The sequence below is a fragment of the Capricornis sumatraensis genome, chromosome 10 (genome assembly GCF_032405125.1).
Source record: "Capricornis sumatraensis isolate serow.1 chromosome 10, serow.2, whole genome shotgun sequence".
Taxonomy (NCBI): Eukaryota; Metazoa; Chordata; class Mammalia; order Artiodactyla; family Bovidae; genus Capricornis; species Capricornis sumatraensis.
In genome coordinates, this window is record NC_091078.1 from 90,649,392 (window position 1) to 90,667,148 (window position 17,757).

The 17,757-nt window shown below is 35.8% G+C and overlaps 1 protein-coding gene across 1 annotated transcript in view; it reads left to right on the forward strand.

The window, feature by feature from the left end:
* Positions 1–17,757, forward strand: part of ERC2 (ELKS/RAB6-interacting/CAST family member 2) — a 773,878-nt gene that overhangs the window by 455,558 nt on the left and 300,563 nt on the right. The window contains exon 11 of the mRNA XM_068983117.1: positions 12,142–12,335. Coding sequence (XP_068839218.1) covers positions 12,142–12,335 — 194 coding nt within the window. The remainder of the gene's footprint in view (positions 1–12,141; positions 12,336–17,757) is intronic.

The following is a 17,757-nucleotide window of genomic DNA, read 5'->3' on the forward strand; positions in this document are numbered from 1 at the left end:
GGTGTGTATCTATATGAAGCAGTTTGTTTCTTTAACTTATTAAAAAGAAAGGGGATTTTGTCAACTCAGGTGACTTAATGGGAGAAATAATACATAAAGTGAATGGGATTTGTCATTTGGCAGATATGATCTGTGCTGTCTTGCACTCTGATTACTTCTTGTTTATAAATTCCCATTATGGGAAAAAGGAATAGCAGGGATAAAGGAAACAATTTGCCCAAGACCTTTTTTGTTAAGTTGCTGCTCCTAGTTGTATATAGCATGATACACAAGATGCTTGGGTGTATTTATTCAGATTCATCCTCCACCCTTCATCCTTGGAAACAAATTTTGCTTTAGGAAACAGAATTCTTCAAGCCTCATTGGAGCATCTTTATTAACCTCTGTACCCACATATGATTTTTAGCAGAGGAACAAAAATAATCCAAATTTCTTTTCTCTTAATATTTGAATGGACATGTTAATAAGCAGGCTCAAGTGAGTGGAGATGTGAAGACAAATTAAAACTGGGATATCTTCATGCTTGAACATTAACCCTGAAGAAAGTATGTGTTTTCTTTAGATCATTTTAAAGAGATGTAAAGTAACCACACTGAAATTATATCACACTTACTAGTTAAGGACAGGAAAAAAACAAAGTATATCAGGTTTTGGGGTGTATGGAGGGCAAGTGGGGAGGGCTTTGTTGCTGCAGCAACTCTGATTTACCTAAACTCTGGTAGGAATTTACCATCCATGTCAGGATATGTAGGGCGAAAGAAACAGTTCTGTTAACCTGTAGACCATTTCCAGAAATAGTGATGACCTGATACTTCCTGGATTTTGCCTTTCCTCTAACCCAGTGATGGGTCTTTAGGATGCAAAGGCAAACTTTTCAGTCCTTTAGGTGACCAAGTCAAAAGTCATGGACTAATTTTTTCTCCCTGAGTTAACTAAGCTCCCATTGTTTGGACATACTGGGAATATAGCCAATTAAAATAGGTTATTATTCTTTTAAAACATATATTTTACTGAAGTGTATGGGATTTACAATGCTGTGTTAATTTCTGCTCCAATAGTAACGTGATTCAGTTACACATACATATTCTTTTCCATTGTCTTTTCTGTTATGGTTTATCACAGGGTATTGGAGATAGTTCCCTGTGCTATACAGGAGGAGCTTGTTTATTCATTCTAGATGTAATAGTTTGCATCTGCTCGTTCCAGACTCACAGTGCATCCCTCCCTCCTTCTTTCCCCTTTCCTGGTTTGTAGATAAGTTCACTTGTGTCATATTTTATATGCCACATGTAAGTGATATCACATGGTATTTGTCCTCTTTCTGATTTACTTCACTTAGTGTGATAATCTCTAGGTCCATCCATGTTGCTGAAAATGGCATTATTTCATTCTTTCCATGGCTGAGTAGTAGTCCATTGTATGTTTGTGCCACATCTTCTTTACCCATTCATCTGTGAATGGACATTTAGGTTGTTTCCACATTTGGCTATTGTGAATAGTGCTGCTGTGAGCATAGGGGTGCGTGTAGCTTTTTGAGTTATAGTTTTGTCTGAAAATCTGGCCAGGAGAGGGATTGCTCGATCATATGACAACTGCTTTTAGCTTTTTGAGAAACCTTTATACTGTTTTCTATAGTGTGCTGCTGCTGCTGCTAAGTTGCATCAGTTGTGTCCAACTCTGTGCAACCCCATAGATGGCAGCCCACCAGGCTCCCCTGTCCCTGGGATTCTCCAGGCAAGAACACTGGAGTGGGTTGCCATTTCCTTCTCCAAAGCAGGAAAGTGTAAAGTGAAAGGGAAGTCGCTCAGTCGTGTCCGACTCTTAGTGACCCCATGGACTGCAGCCCACCAGGCTCCTCCATCCATGGGATTTTCCGGGCAAGAGTACTGGAGTGGGGTGCCATTGCCTTCTCTGATTCCATACTGAATAGTTCAATATTTTAGCTCCTCTTGTCTGCAGATATTCTAAGGGTTCAGTTTGTTTTTTAGACTGATAGGTATGCAACATGATGAATTTTCTATCCTTTAAGAATTTTTTAAAAATTGCCTTTTTTCCAGTTATAAACATAAGATTAGGGCCACAGTGAAGAGTTTGCCAATATATGGATGGATATAGCAGAAAATAAAAGTAATAAGACATCTTACTGTGCAGAAATAATAACGAGGAACATCTAGGTTGTTCCCCACCCAGACATCATTTGATTGACTGTCAGTATTCTTTCATCTCCTGTCTCCTTTTCTACCTTTTTCCTTCTTTCTTTCTTCTCTCTCCTTTCCCTCCCTTTTCCTTCCCTCCTTCCCCCTTTTTCCTTTTTTCTTCCTTTTCTCTTTAGCTCCATTCTTTTCTTTTTCTTGTCTAATACTCTTTATTTTCACCAAATTGTCAAAGCTTTTATTGACTTTTATATCCTGTATTTCTTACATATCATCAAAATTTTCTCATATATTCTTCCGAAACACCATTTTAATGGTTTTAACAATATTCTATTCTATGTGCTCATTCTCCAAACATTAATCATTTCTTTCTTCTATTTTTTTCTTTGCCAGTATAAATAATAGTCCAAAGAGCATCTTTCCATATTAATTTCCCCACATTTGCATTTTTTTAGTAGAATAAAATGAGGGGCCAAGGACTTTTGAAAGCTCTGAGTCATGCCTGATCTGTCACACGGTTCTTCCAGCTCTGAACGAAGGCATTCTGTCACATCTAGACCAACACACAGGAAAACTATCATTTTACATAACTGTGACACATGCATGGTGGAATATTTTTCTCACTTTAACTTTGCTATCATTAATTACTAATGTGGCTGAAGTTTTTAATTCATTTATTAGCTGTTTGTAGTTTTCTTCTGTAAATAATTTGAAGGGATTTAAGCACTTGTTTTTGAGTTTTTTTTTTGCTCATTGGACTGTATGAATTATTTTGTGCTTTATATGGAGGCTTTCTCAGATTTATGGCAAGATTTTATTTACTTTAAGTTTTTTCTATAGAAAACTATTTTTATGTTCTTGACCTGTATTTCCCTTTAGGATTTCCTCATTGCCTTGTGCTTAGAGGTCATCCTTGAATTTCATTAATATTCACCTATATTAAAGTTACTTTTTATATCCATTTAACTACATCTATCTTTAGATTGTTTTGCTTCATGTTGAGTGGTGAGGTTCCATTGCTTGTGGGATCAGAATTTTATTTATCATGATTTTATAATATTTTTAAAGATCTAGTGAAACAAATTCTATTCTACTTCTTTCTGCTTTTTATTCATTTTTTTTTAATGTTCTTAACCTTTAATTTTCCATCATTCCAGGTAAACTTTAGGATCACCTTGCTAATTTAATAGCACAATTGTTGATTTTAACTTGATTTGTATTTAACATCCAAAATAATTTTAGAATGCTATTGTTCTGATATTTTTCTTCCTATTTATGAACTTGATACAGCTTTTATCTATTTCACTTATCTTTTATAGTTAAGTTTTTCATTTTCCTATTACAGGCCTGTGATATTTCTTTTTATGGATAGCCTAAGGCATTTCTATGTATATAATTTTTAAATTACTGTTATGAGTTGTGTGTTTCTCCTTTTGTTTTCTAATCAGTTGCTGGTACCTAAGAAATTTGTTTTATTCTTATTTATTTTAAACATGGCCACCCTACAAAATTTGGTGAACTATAACTTGTTTTTGTTAAGATTATTTTATAGTTAGTCCTATGTCCACCGGTGTAAACTAAAGTAGGAAAAATAAGAATTAAGCTTTGGTATCTTCCTGGGAGCATTTGTATCTTCAGTTCAGTTCAGTTCAGTCACTCAGTCGTGTCCAACTCTTTGCGACCCCATAAATTGCAGCACGCCAGGCCTCCCTGTCCATCACCAACTCCCGGAGTTTAATCAAACTCACATCCATTGAATCGGTGATGCCATCCAGCCATCTCATCCTCTGTCGTCCCCTTTTCCTCCTGCCTCTAATCCCTCCCAGCATCAGAGTCTTTTCCAATGAGTCAGCTCTTCACATGAGGTGGCCAAAGTATTGGAGGTTCAGCTTTAGCATCATTCCTTCCAAGAAACACCCAAGGCTGATCTCCTTTAGAATGGACTGGTTGTTTCTTAGAGTAGAAATAAACTTTCTACTTTTAGAAACTTTTAACTTTTGTCACTTCATTTTGTTAAGTGATAGTCTAATGTCATTTCCTAGGAGTCTAAAACGTTGCCTATATATCCCTATTACTTCTTATAATAATAACCTTTCTGCAGCTTAACTACCAGTCTCTACTCCTGAATGAGTTTTGTCTTGTCATTATAAACACTGTGCCATTTCTCTGCAGTTGAGTTCTTTGCTTTCTTTAGTTCTTAATTTGAGACAAGTAATATCATTTTTTTCATCAGTCTGTAAACCTTCATTGCTGTAGCCCTAATGGTTATTGTGCTCAGGGATCATCTCCAGAAGCCTCTTATGAATTTTAAATTAATCTTTAGACATGCTGAGTCCTAAATTTAGTGCTTCATTTATATCCACATTGCTGCAGGGCAAATGTCTGATTTGGAGGTACTGGGGGTAACCGTGCTAGTGGCCAAGACACATTTGAGACCCCTTTAATGTTTCTACACATATGAGTATCCGCTGCATGATCATATCCTTTGAAATCCCATCTCTTCTGCCAATTCATATTTCAGTTTGGTTCAGTTCAGTTGCTCAGTCGTGTCCACCTCTTTGCGATCTCATGACTTGCAGCACGCCAGGCCTCCCTGTCCATCACCAACTCCCAGATTTTACCCAAACTCATGTCCGTCGAGTTGGTGATGCCATCCAGCCATCACATCCTCTGTCGTCCCCATCTCCTCCTGCCCCCAGTCCTTCCCAGTTTCAGGGTATTTTCCAAGGGGTCAGCTCTTCGCATGAGGTGGCCAAAGTATTGGAGTTTCAGCCTCAGCATCAGTCCTTCCAATGAACACCCAGGACTGATCTCCTTTAGAATGGACTGGTTGGATCTCCTTGCAGTCCAAGGGACTCGCAAGAGTCTTCTCCAAAACCACAGTTCAAAAGCATCAGTTCTTCGGTGCTCAGCTTTCTTCACAGAACAACTCTCACATGCATACATGACCACTGGAAAAACCATAGCCTTGACTAGATGGACTTTGTTGGCAAAGTAATGTCTCTGCTTTTGAATATGCTATCTAGGTTGGTCATAACTTTCCTTACAAGGAGTAAGCATCTTTTAATTTCATGGCTGCAGTCACCATCTGCAGTGATTTTGGAGCCCCCAAAAATGAAGTCTGACACTGTTTCCACTGTTTCCCCATCTATTTCCCATGAAGTGATGGGACCAGATGCCATAATCTTCATTTTCTGAATGTTGAGCTTTAAGCCAACTTTTTCACTCTCCCCTTTCACTTTCATCAAGAGGCTTTTTAGTTCCTCTTCACTTTCTGCCATAAGGGTGGTGTCATCTACATATCTGAGGTTATTAATATTTCTCCCAGCAATCTTGATTCTGGCTTGTGCTCCCTCCAGCCCAGCGTTTTTCATGATGTACTTTGCATATAAGTTAAATAAGCAGGGTGACAATATCCAGCCTTGACATACTCCTTTTCCTATTTGGAACCAGTCTGTTGTTCCATGTCCATTTCTAACTGTTGCTTCCTAACCTGCATACAGATTTCTCAAGAGGCAGGTCAGGTGGTCTGGTATTCCCATCTCTTTCCGAATTTTCCACAGTTTATTTTGATCCACACAGTCAACGGCTTTGGCATAGTCAATAAAACAGAAATAGATGTTTTTCTGGAACTCTCTTGCTTTTTTGATGATCCAGCCGATGTTGGCAATTTGATCTCTGGTTCCTCTGCCTTTTCAAACCAGCTTGAACATCTGGAAGTTCATGATATTGCTGAAGCCTGGCTTGGAGAATTTTGAACATGACTTTACTAGCGTGTGAGATGAGTGCAATTGTGTGGTAGTTTGAGCATTCTGTGGCATTGCTTTTCTTTGGGATTGGAATGAAAACTGACCTTTTCCAGTCCTTGACTACTGCTGAGTTTTCCAAATTTGCTGGCATATTGAGTGTAGCACTTTCACAGCATCATCTTTCTGGATTTGAATAGCTCAATTGGAATTCCATCAACTCCATTAGCTTTGTTCATAGTGATGCTTTCTGACTTCACATTCCAGGATGTGTGGCTCCAGGTGAGTGATCACACCATCGTGATTATCTGGGTTGTGATGATCTTTTTTGTACAGTTCTTCTGTGTATTCTTGCCACCTCTTCTTAGGTGGCTTCTGTTAGGTCCATACCATTTCTGTCCTTTATCGAGCCCATCTTTGCATGAAATGTTCCCTTGGTATCTCTAATTTTCTTGAAGAGATCTCTAGTCTTTCCCATTCTGTTGTTTTCCTCTATTTCTTTGCAACCCTAGGGACTATCAAATAGTGAGTGAGAATTCATCCTTACCAGGGCTCATATTTTGCATAAAGGTCACAAGAAAAAGACTGTTTTTCCAATACAAGGGACAAATTTTTTGTTAATATTCAGTGAGTTCTTCATCATTTTTATGTCATTTTAAGACTATGTAATCTCAAGGACATGATAGCCTCAATTATAAATGCTTTCACAGTGCTTATGTAGGTACAGTGGCTTCTTTTTATGATTTTTTTTAAAGCCAGTAGCTGAAAATTATTTGATTCACATATACACTAGCTTCTCTGACACAATGTATAGTTACAGCTATTTAAGAGAGAATTCAGAGCATACATGTAGCATGTACTAACGCACGTATACACACAAACACAGATGTCTCACATTTAATCTAGGTTTTCAATACCTAGAGAACTCAAATTATATTCAAAATAACACTTAAGATTTGAAATTAGAGTTTTATATCAGACCATCCAGGTAATTACTCATTTTTCTACGTTAATTTTAGGAAATTCCTTAGTTAAAAGGTATTATATTAATAATTATATATTTGTGTGAAAGGTCTTAAAAAGTATTAAGCATAAATTGGTTCTTTTTATTTTACACAAGTAACTTAAAATTATTTTGAACTTTTATTTATGTTTATTATAAATATCTAATTTGTTTCATCTATGATAAGAATTTTCTTTTTGGAACAGTTGTTATACAAAATTTGAATATTCTAGATGTAGTTAGCTGGAATTGTGCAAGAATAATTTCCTTTAGCACTAAGTTTCCTAAGTACATAATTTCCTAAGCAGAAAGATACATGATTATTAGTTTGCAGATATATTTTTTTACTCAGCTATTGTATTTGGTATTAATTAATTAGATTTAAAATAAAACTTAAATTTTACAATATTTTAAATTTCTATAATCACCCTAAAAACTCTGTTCTAAAAAGTAATATTTTGTTCATAACTGAAAATTATGTGACAATTGGAACTTCCTTTAGAAGACTGAAATAAAATATAACATTTTGAGTAGTTTATATACCTTGTTCTTCTGTTAAGATATGAAGGTGTTGTTAATAGACACTAAACTCCCAAAGATCTGTAATAGAGAATATTTTTACAGTGCATAAATTTAACAAATTATTGCTAAAGCAATAAGCAGCATGAAAGAAGAGTCCTCAGATTCATTAGTTAGTGTTTTGCTTATACTTCATAATCATGACTAATCATTTGTTGGAGAAAAATGATTTATTAAAATTGTTAAGGCCCATCTCAAAGAGAGAAAGTTATTTAACATTATCATTGACTATTCGCTGCCTAGTTTCACAGCAGGCTTCTGGACTATAGTTAATACTTTCCTTTCTAGCCACTTGGCATGATTAACTAACATTTTATTGAAAATAATCATTGGCTAACTTTCACAAGAGTAGTGTTAATAAACTTGTGTTTTGTCTTATTGGTACTATCAGTCCTGGTATCATTTTAGGCATGTTTGCTTTTAATTTTGATTTTGATATAGTATTAATCTGAAATTTTGCCTTATTTCCTGAAATAGTTCTAAATTCTTTCATTAAAATAACTGCTAGGTATTGTTATATACTCCTTCTCCTGAGTCATGACCAAATTTCTCTTTTGTGCTAGATTCAGACTTTCAAAACCAGTTCGTATCAAAATACCAAGCTTGCCCACATCTGTGAGGCTCCAAACTTTGTTTTGATTGTTCCCATTTGTGACAAATTTCCTTACATATGGAAATGGAAGAAACATAATTGGGGGACCCTCAAATTTTACTTACCTAATTTGTAATACAGACATTTTTGAAATGTTCTTTTCTCAATTTTCTGTTTCTATAAAATGCTTGAAATTTGCCCTAAAAGTTACCAGAGATATTTTGAAGCAGAACCAGATACCTGGATTTACTTTTTAAACTGACCTGTTTAAATGGAAAAAGGTAAATCTCTAATTAGGAAAAAAAATGTTCACCAGTATTCCTTTGGTTTTAATGACAGTTGTATGTCTTTGAAAGTGATAATGTGCTTAATTGTATTTATGATAATATGTTCTGAAATCATTAAAAGAAAATCCACAGCAATCTGCATTTTTTAAGAGCTAGATTCCTGACTAGTGAATGAAGCTGTGTCTTAGATGAAAGGAGTTGACAATTGCTTCCTGACCTTTTGGGGGAACTAATTTAAAACCAACAGATTCATAAGAAGAAGTACTTACTGTGTATTTTCATTCTAAACCTTGAATGGGTCAGAATGCCATGGTAGGAATTTGTCCAGGTAATGATTTATTCAAATGTATTATGTTTTTGCAGTGCCTAAAGTACATTAGGCCGAAATATCTTACCTACTTTTGACCCCCATCAGAAGCTTCCTGTCCAGATTTTAAAATCCATGTTTTAATCTGAAAAGGCAGGAGTACTACCTAAATGCAAAGAAAATGCTTCCTTCTCTCTTTTTAAAGAGGAGGCTGTGGCCTTATAATTTTGGACAAGCATTGACTTTATAAACTCAATTTCCTCATGTTTTTGTTTAATCCCCCCCCCGCCATGTATATATATCACAGTATAAGACACTCATGCTATACTAGTTAACAGTTTCAGCCCATCCTCTGCAAAGTTGTGATTCGTGCTGAGTACAGCTGGTTAAATTCTATAGAAGACTTCTGCTTCCACTGCTTAGGTTGGATCATGACTTGCCAGTCTTTAGTCATGTGAATCTGTCTTCTCTTGGGTCTTCACAAGGACCCTAGTAAATACCCCAAATCAGCTGTCACCCTTCTGTATGACTCTTTCTTACAGCTTTCTATTGACTTAAATATTTTAAAAATCACATCTATCTACAACTTTATTTAATAACCTTGTCAAGAATTCTGGCACCCATGTCAAATGTGCTTTGACATAATCTCGTTTGCCCAGAATCAGTAGATATTGATATGGAGATAAATAGATGGATTTAATTCAAAAGTGTTTTTCACATTGTCTGTTCCTTTTAAAAGAAAGAATCATTAGCACCTTCGAATTCCTAACAGACAGCGGGCCAGCTGTAAAGTTGGCTGTGGTCTTTATTTTAATAACATGACCTAGATGTGGCATCACATGACATCAACAAGTAGAGATTCAGGATTGTTTTTTCCTAGGTCATCTTTATCTTGAAATGTTCCACAAGTCCCTTGAGCATACTCACTTGCTAGGTTTAAAGACTAGCAATTTGTCTAATTTCACCCCATGCTGAAAACTTGCTTGGGTTTATCATCTCTTCAAGCAGCTAAATTAAGGAATGTGCTTACATACCTATGACAAACACACTGCTTTTTCTGAAAACTTAATAGGGAGGCTACTCTAAGGTGCACGTAGTACCTTGTCTATGAAAAATTAAACAAACATCAACTCAGCTGTATAGCAAGCCCCACTGATGGAATCCATATTATGAACTAATAATCACAGTAAAACTCCAAATGAACAATACCTTCCCCATGTTTGTCATTTTCTCATTTTCACTGTCCTTAGACAGGCTTATTCATTTGTCCATAGTCATAAGACATAAAGCGAGATTTAGAATCTAGGTCTTACAACTAGAAATCCTGTACCCCTCTATTAAAACTCATGATAATAATTATCTTAGGAATAAAAACAACCAAAATAAACCACAGCAACTAAGTGCAAGTTTTTTGTGAATCTTCAAATCTGAGTTGTGAAAGGAATTTTCACTCATCAGAAATAAGCTATTAAACATTTATTCATTTATTTTGAGTGCTCGTAGCTGGTCATTACTTAGTTCATTCTTTTTTTGAATGTCACTGTTTGAGTAGTGTGAAAAAACTGCCATGGAGAGGTTTTTAGCTGCCATAGAGTAATGGTATCAGAGTCTAAAGGAGAAGAGAATTAACATAAAATGATTGTTTCATTTCTCTTATAATCTAAAAACTGTGCATTTTAAATGCTTTTCTGTTATAAGAGTAATGAATTGATTAGTAGTATCACAAATAGAAGTAGTTATATGAAGTATTTTCTTTTAAAAATGAGTGTCTACATTTTTGATAAGAGATGAACAGATTTTGATATTCATCTTAATTGAAAATAAAATTATTAGATGAATAAACTCCTAAAGGCATGTTAGCTCAGGATTCTCTTTCAAATTATTTTAATTATAATGAAAAAACTGACTAGTTCTATTGTATTCTATTATAATGAAACTCAGTGTACATACTAAATAATTAAAAATTAATGTTTTCTGAGAAATGTGGATAAAAAGCTACCTGATATTGTGTTGAATTGATATATTTTTTCCAAGTTCTTTTTCATAGTTGAGTTTGTGAATAAGTAAATCTTAGACTAAAGAACATGAAAGCAAATTATTCCCCATCTATCCTCATGCTTAAATAATATGTTACATGCAAAAATATCCTTAAAATAATTATTTTTCATAAATAAGAAACTTATTTTTCTTTATACTAATTTTTGAATTTTTTTCTACTAAATCATTGCAAAGACTGTCAACCTTCTAACAGTACTATTAGTCTTAATTTTTCTAACCATGCATGATTCATTTGACCCCACAGTAGTTGTAGCTTGCTTGCCTTGTTTTTTCCCTGAAAATTTTTTTTTAAAAGTCTATAAAAATCCAATGGACATCTGTTTTACCTGGAAGATAGCAGGACAATTTAAGTCCTAATAAATTGTTAACATTTTATTATTTCACACGTGGATTTTGGAGATATATACAAATATGACCTCTCTGAACTTTCTGTGTTGAATGTGCACTGTTGTTAAACTACTTGTTTTTTCCCTGCCTGCTCTTTGAAGAAGTCAATTAGGAATAATGGGAAACAAGGGGTAGGCAAAACATCGCAGTGCAGTGTTATTTTCATCTGTGGGAATATTTCAGCCAAAAGTTTATTTTGGGAAAAAAAGAAAAGAGCCATAACACACTGTCACACACACACAAAACCACAAATACTTTGGCTGCAAATTATTCTGCAGTATTGTTACTGTGTTGTTGCCTGTGTCTGTTCTCGTGTGTCAAGCTGCCCTCCCCCATTACCCCTCATGCATGTGTTTGCGGATTCTTGTCTGTGTGCTTGTTCATGAACTAGCTCGTCCTCCTCCCGGTTCAGGTTAATTTAATCAAAAGAACAAGAACGTATGGGTATGACTGTTAGCTGGAAAGGCCTTCTGCGTTTTCAAGCCTTTCTTTCTTTCTACATCTTCTGCTGAAATTTCTCAGTGGAATGAAATATTCAATGATCAGTCATCCAGTCTCTTATTTGTTATCTGGCTTTACACATGCCCTTGATGATTCTTGGAGAAATAATTTAATATTGCTTTATCTCAATTTCTCTGTATTGGAAAAGGAAGCTGTCGGTATGAATCACTTGCTTGACTGTGAGGAGTTGAACTGTCTTAGTTCCTTGCCAAAACACCAGAAATAAGCATATTACTGTCTCTACCTCCACCAAGCCCCCATTTCTTGTAAGGGAAAAAAAGCAAAAAGTAGCATCATTTAATGAATCAAAATAACGACAGTAAAAGAAACCCACCTTAAAAAATCAAGATTTAAAAAAATAGCTGAAATTTGTGATTTTTCTATTTTGCCTTTTAACTGACAGTATACCCATAATTCTTGATAGGTTTTTTTTTTCCCCAAAGTTAATTTCTGGGCCATTGGTGACTGTACTGTCTACTGTTCTAAATTGTTATCTTAACTACATTCTTTAAAAATATAATGTTGAAGGCTCATAATATTGAAGATGACTCCAGGATGAACCCAGAATTTGCAGACCGGATAAAACAGCTTGACAAAGAGGCATCTTACTACCGTGATGAGTGTGGCAAGGCCCAAGCAGAAGTTGACCGGTTGCTGGAGATCCTCAAGGAGGTGGAGAATGAAAAGAATGACAAGGACAAGAAAATTGCAGAACTTGAGAGGTAAACTTTGCAGTTGTGTTGTAAATTGTCAACAGTGAGTGAACATTAGTTGCTTAGTTGTCCATCTTAGGGTGTGGTAAATGTGGAATGTACATTCATATTTCAAGGAAGAAACAGATTACTTATGAGGGAACATGGCCTGTAGGGATGATGATGTGTTTCTGTGAGATACTCAGAAGTTGGTTGGGTTATCTTTTGAGGGTTTATATACTTCTTCAGTGTTTGCAAAAATAATAATCAACTTTCTTAAGTGATATCCATAATCTAGCCTTTGGGTCAGCAAAGTGTGTAAGAGACTGAAGCTGTGACTACCTGAAACCTCATTTTTTTCTTATCAAAAACAAGGGTTTGTCATTTAGGTTTGTTTTAAGCATAGAATATGGAAGAATATAGTTGGGAGTTCTTTCAAGACAGGGGAAATGGAAAGGAGCTCATATCCTTTAGAATAGGATTCTAAACACAAATTCACAGCAAATTCATCTTGGAACTTATCTTTCAAGAGGACCTTATGCCTTTTGGTAAATAAATATATTTAAATAAGGTCTAAGGCAGGCTGAGTTGATAGCAAATTCTGTCTAAAAACAAAGAGGATTATATCAGGGTTCCAGAGTAATTAGATTTTCAAATAAATCTATTGTATTTATGTATAATATAGACTCTAAAATTAAGCTTTCTATCAATGCTTTTTCCTATATTTCATGTAAGGAAAGAATTTCTGAATAATCTTATGTAACTCCATTACTTCTGAGGATTGCTCATTGGTTCAGCAGTAAGGCAGAATTTGTCTTTCCTAGATTCAGTCCATATGGAAGAGATCAGCAGATTCTGAATAAATCAGTGAATGTTTGCCAGCTCTGATCAAGACACTCATGAGGCTCTAAAGGACCTCAAGGCATACTCAGAATAGCTCTCTATGACCTTGTATTTAGACATATTGTGATCTTTAGTAACAGAAAGACCTGGGTTCAGGTTTTGCTTCTGCTTCATGCCATCTGTATGACTTTGAATCTTCTTAGAAGTAAATCTCTAACAACCTATTAAAATGTATCACATTTTGCAGGTACCAAGTCCTGGTGTAAGGTGAGGCAGTTATATCTTTATGAACACCTGAATGCTAAAGCGGATTCTCAATATTATCTCACTCTGGATTAAACGGATGGGTTAATTCTTAATAAAATTTCAACATTTTAAAATTTAATGTGTAGTATACCCAAACTCCAAAACATATTTCATTTAAAAATCTTAGCATTAGTTTGATGATAATCTAATTTTTGTTCAGTATGACCCATTTGAGAAATTACATCAAGCCTTTTCTGGTAAGAGTACAAATTAAAATCCTTAAGGGCTTCATTTGAATTTCAAAGTGCACAAGTATTCATTCTGTCAGCCTACTGATTATTAAAAATATTATTAATTTAGATGTATCTACATGTCTATTTTGGAACTATATTTTAGGACCAAATTTTTTTCTCAAAAAGATACTTTGAAATCACAGGGAAGTTATGATCATGTCTTTCTTATTGCTGAGAAAATTGAGACTTTGAAAGATTGAATAAAAGATTGGTCCTGTGGTCAGAAAAAGAGAAAAGTGTAATGTAGGTTTTCCTGACTCCTAGTCCACTTCTCTGAGAAGTGAGCCATAGAGAAGATGCCCTAGATAATATTACTAATAGTAATTACAATCATAATAGATGATATATTTTTTTATGCTCACAGTGTACCAGTTACTGTGCTAGGCATTTGACCTGCAAATACTGTATAACATTTAATCCTGCCCACAACACAGGAGGTCTCATTGTCATTACTTTACAGATGAGAAAGCATTTTATGGATTAAGTGACTTCCACAAGGTTGTGGAGTTTATAACAGTCAAAGTCAGGATTTGAACCCAGGTCTGACAGATGAGCGACTGAGAACAGTTCCATCCAAGAATGGGCCAGAAGGAAGAAGCTAGTCCAGTAGCACTCAACAGGCACATAGCTGGCCGGGAGGCATGGCTGCTGGCCCGTGGGAGATCTGCTTCATCTTTACTAGCTTTCAGGAGAGAAAGTGATGTGCCCCACATTGTGAAGGCATTTTTCTACACTAAACCAGCCCTTCAGAACAGTAATTGAAAATCAGGATCAGCTACTATAAGTATTTGCATAAAATAACATAATTGTCTAGTTGGACAAACAGGTCTTACTTAGCTGGACGTTATTGCCATTAAATCATCAAGAATATTCACGTTTTTATTTCCTCAATATGGAATGTATTAAAACAACAGTGATTTTACAGGCATTTATCTTTATGTACTTTCTGCACATTTTCTTTATCTCTGCCTTTGCCTCTCCTTAAAGCTGATGCCTCCCAGGCACTGTAATTCATAAAACGTGTGGTGGGACTTGACTCCGTCCCAGTTCTCTGCCTGCCTGTGTCTCGCTTCCAGAGGCAGAGAATAGTCTGGGAAATGTCTGAGCCCAGACCCAGAAGGAGGTGGGGGGGTGGAGATCAAGAGGGGAAGTTTCTTGGGAAAAGCAGAGCTCAGCCTTGGCCTGCCTTTCTGACGCATTATCTGCTCAGTTACATGTGTATTCTGACCAAGGCATCTTCCTTGAATTGTCAGACAGTCCTTTTCAAATTGGGCAGTATCTCTATTTGCTGGCTTAAACTACAAAATTCATACCTCATAATGTTGGGAACTAAAGATTACTTAGCAATGTGACATATATCTCCATTTTGGAGTCATAGAGGAGTGTTTGCAATTAAGTTTGTGATTTTGAAAACCAAGAAATTGAACTTGAAATAAATCTGTGGTCTCTGGTCTGTAATGTGACCTACCAGAGCAAATAGACCTTTTTAAAAAAAGCAGCTTGTGTTCTAAAATACTCCAGAACTTCAGTCATGTGCAGTGCAAGGTATGGGCTTAAGAATAACTCAAATGACACGGATACTGGCCTACTTCTTTCTCAGAGGGCAATTTGTGTTTGCTTTCTTTTCCGTTAATATTCTTTTTTTTTTTTTTACTTTCTCCATGATAAAAAATTCTAAATAGCACATGTCTGGTACTTATATGGATGCATTTACCTCTGAAATTCCACGCGAATGTTTCACAGCCATTAAAGATTCTGCTTTTCAAAGTGCATATTGCTCCAGGGTGGTCCCCATGTGCCCTTCTGTGCATAAACTCTTGATGCTGATGGCTCAGTAGGAGTTTCTGCCTTGGACTGCAGGCTGCTCTGGGGGCAGTTACACAGTGTAGCTGGGGGACTTTGAGTAGTCCTTGAGAGTTGGTCCAAATCAGGCCAAAGTCTTTATGTGATCACCAATGATAGGTATCTCGTATGTGCACAATCGAGTAGCTAATTCATTAGAGGCAATGAAATATGTAGTCTTCCTGTGTCATTGCCCATCAAGGTCTCTTAAGTGTTTTATTTAGAGTTTAAATTAATCCTTTAGTGCCTTAGGGGAAAGAGAGAGGCAGAGTCTGTCAAACAAAGCTTGCTGCCATGGGATTTCTGGCATCTCACCATGGGAACGAATCAGTCAGGCGACCTTTGATGTAATTATCTTAAATATGTTAGGGGCTTTGTCAGTATTTCTCTAGAGGGCAAGGAATGCCCAAATTGAGCCCTCGATCACAACCCTCCCCACTATGAAGAGGAGAGTGGGTTTCACAGGAGATTTTTACTCCTAAAACATAACATCAGAATAGAAAACAAGTTAGTATTTAATTATCTGAATCAGGACTAATGCTCCCAGACATTTGGACAGTGAGAAATTATGTTAGATGCCTAAAAGTACCTTATCTAAGGTTGAGAAACAGACTGTTATTTTTCCCTCTAAATTTGCTCAATAACATGCTGACATAATTTCTTTGCTGCCTTTCAGAACTCTTTTCACAAAATGTAAACTTAAGCTTTATTTTTTTTTAATTATGATAATATGATCTAGAAGTCTCATGGTACATGGAAGAACTTGATACCAGTTCTATTTGTTTTGATATAAACTCTTCTTTCTAAGTAATTTCCATTAATGTTTGTAAATGCATTTGAAGGAATTTCTTTAAGAAAAAGTGGCAGATGGTTTTATACTAGCCCTAGCCTAGCAGCCTTTTGGGGAAGGTCACAGATGCCTTTGAGGCAGCAAAGGAAACTAGGGTCCCCTAAAAAAGGCAACTAAATCTTAAATGTTTGCGGTTATTTTAGTTTAGGATTCCATTCCCTAAAGCTTGGCCAAGGACCCCTGAAAGATTTGAAACAGCAGTTGGGGCTAACATCACTGGAGTACCTACAAAGACCATGGCCTGACATAACTCTTATATTTGATCAGTTCTACATTTGTTGTCATGAAACACTCTGCAGGGGAGTTTCAGACACAAAGCATTGGATCAATGTTTTCACCAAGAGTTTAATCTAGAATGTTCTACTTGATTTTTATCATTACAGTCAATGCTGTTTTCCTGTGAAATGTTTTTGTTTAAGCTTTCTCCCAAAGATTTGTTTTGCTTTTCCTTTTTGTGTGAAATGCTTCAAACTACTTCTTCATAGTATGGCATAATGGGGTCCCACTGAGCAGATAGCTAATCAAGTATTTGTTAACCCACTTGATTTTTTTGCAAAGGGTATTTTATAGGTTAAGAAAATAAATGCCTTCTATCACTTCTGTGGTAGCCGGAAGAGGATGTAATTTTGTTTTTCTTTTAATTCTTGCTTTGCATAAGAGACTTTATTTTTTGACAGATTAGAAGGCCATGTTATATATTCTACTATAAATTAGTTATCCAGTTTCTGGATATTTGCAATGATGAAGTTTGATCCTCATTTTCACAACTGAAAAAATTGCTCTCAGCTTTGGAAGGTAATCTGTCTTGTCTTGGGAGTCTGATAGGCAGGTGGCACCTCACCTGAAGGTGTCCTCATAGTCTTTGATCTTGTGAGGTGCAGTGCCCTGTGAGCACCTGAAATGTAAACCTTTAAATAGAAAGCCAGATTGCTCAGGTCCATTTGATTTTTAACAGTGAAGGAAAAATATCTCATAGGATATAGTCTTCCAACTTACTGGTTCTAGTAAAATCTTTCTGACATAAGTGCTTACCACTTTTGTAATACCTTAGTAGTTTCTATTTCAGTTTATTAAATAATAAAATTTTACACACACGCAGAAAGGAACTTTTTCTATAAATATTCATCCAGAAAAGGGCAGATTGTGCCACTGGATTGCTGGAATACACCTCTAGTTCACATCAGTGCTTGAGATTATGTGAATAACAGACTGGTTTCTTACATGTAATAATTAGTATAATTGCTTACAGTGTGTGCCAGGCTTTTTGGGTGGTAATATCAAAGTTGCCTTATTGTCCTTCATTTGGTTATGAAACCTGCTAATGTAACTTCTGTTGGCTGTATGTTTAAAACTAATGCGTTTCCTTCCTTTTATTCTC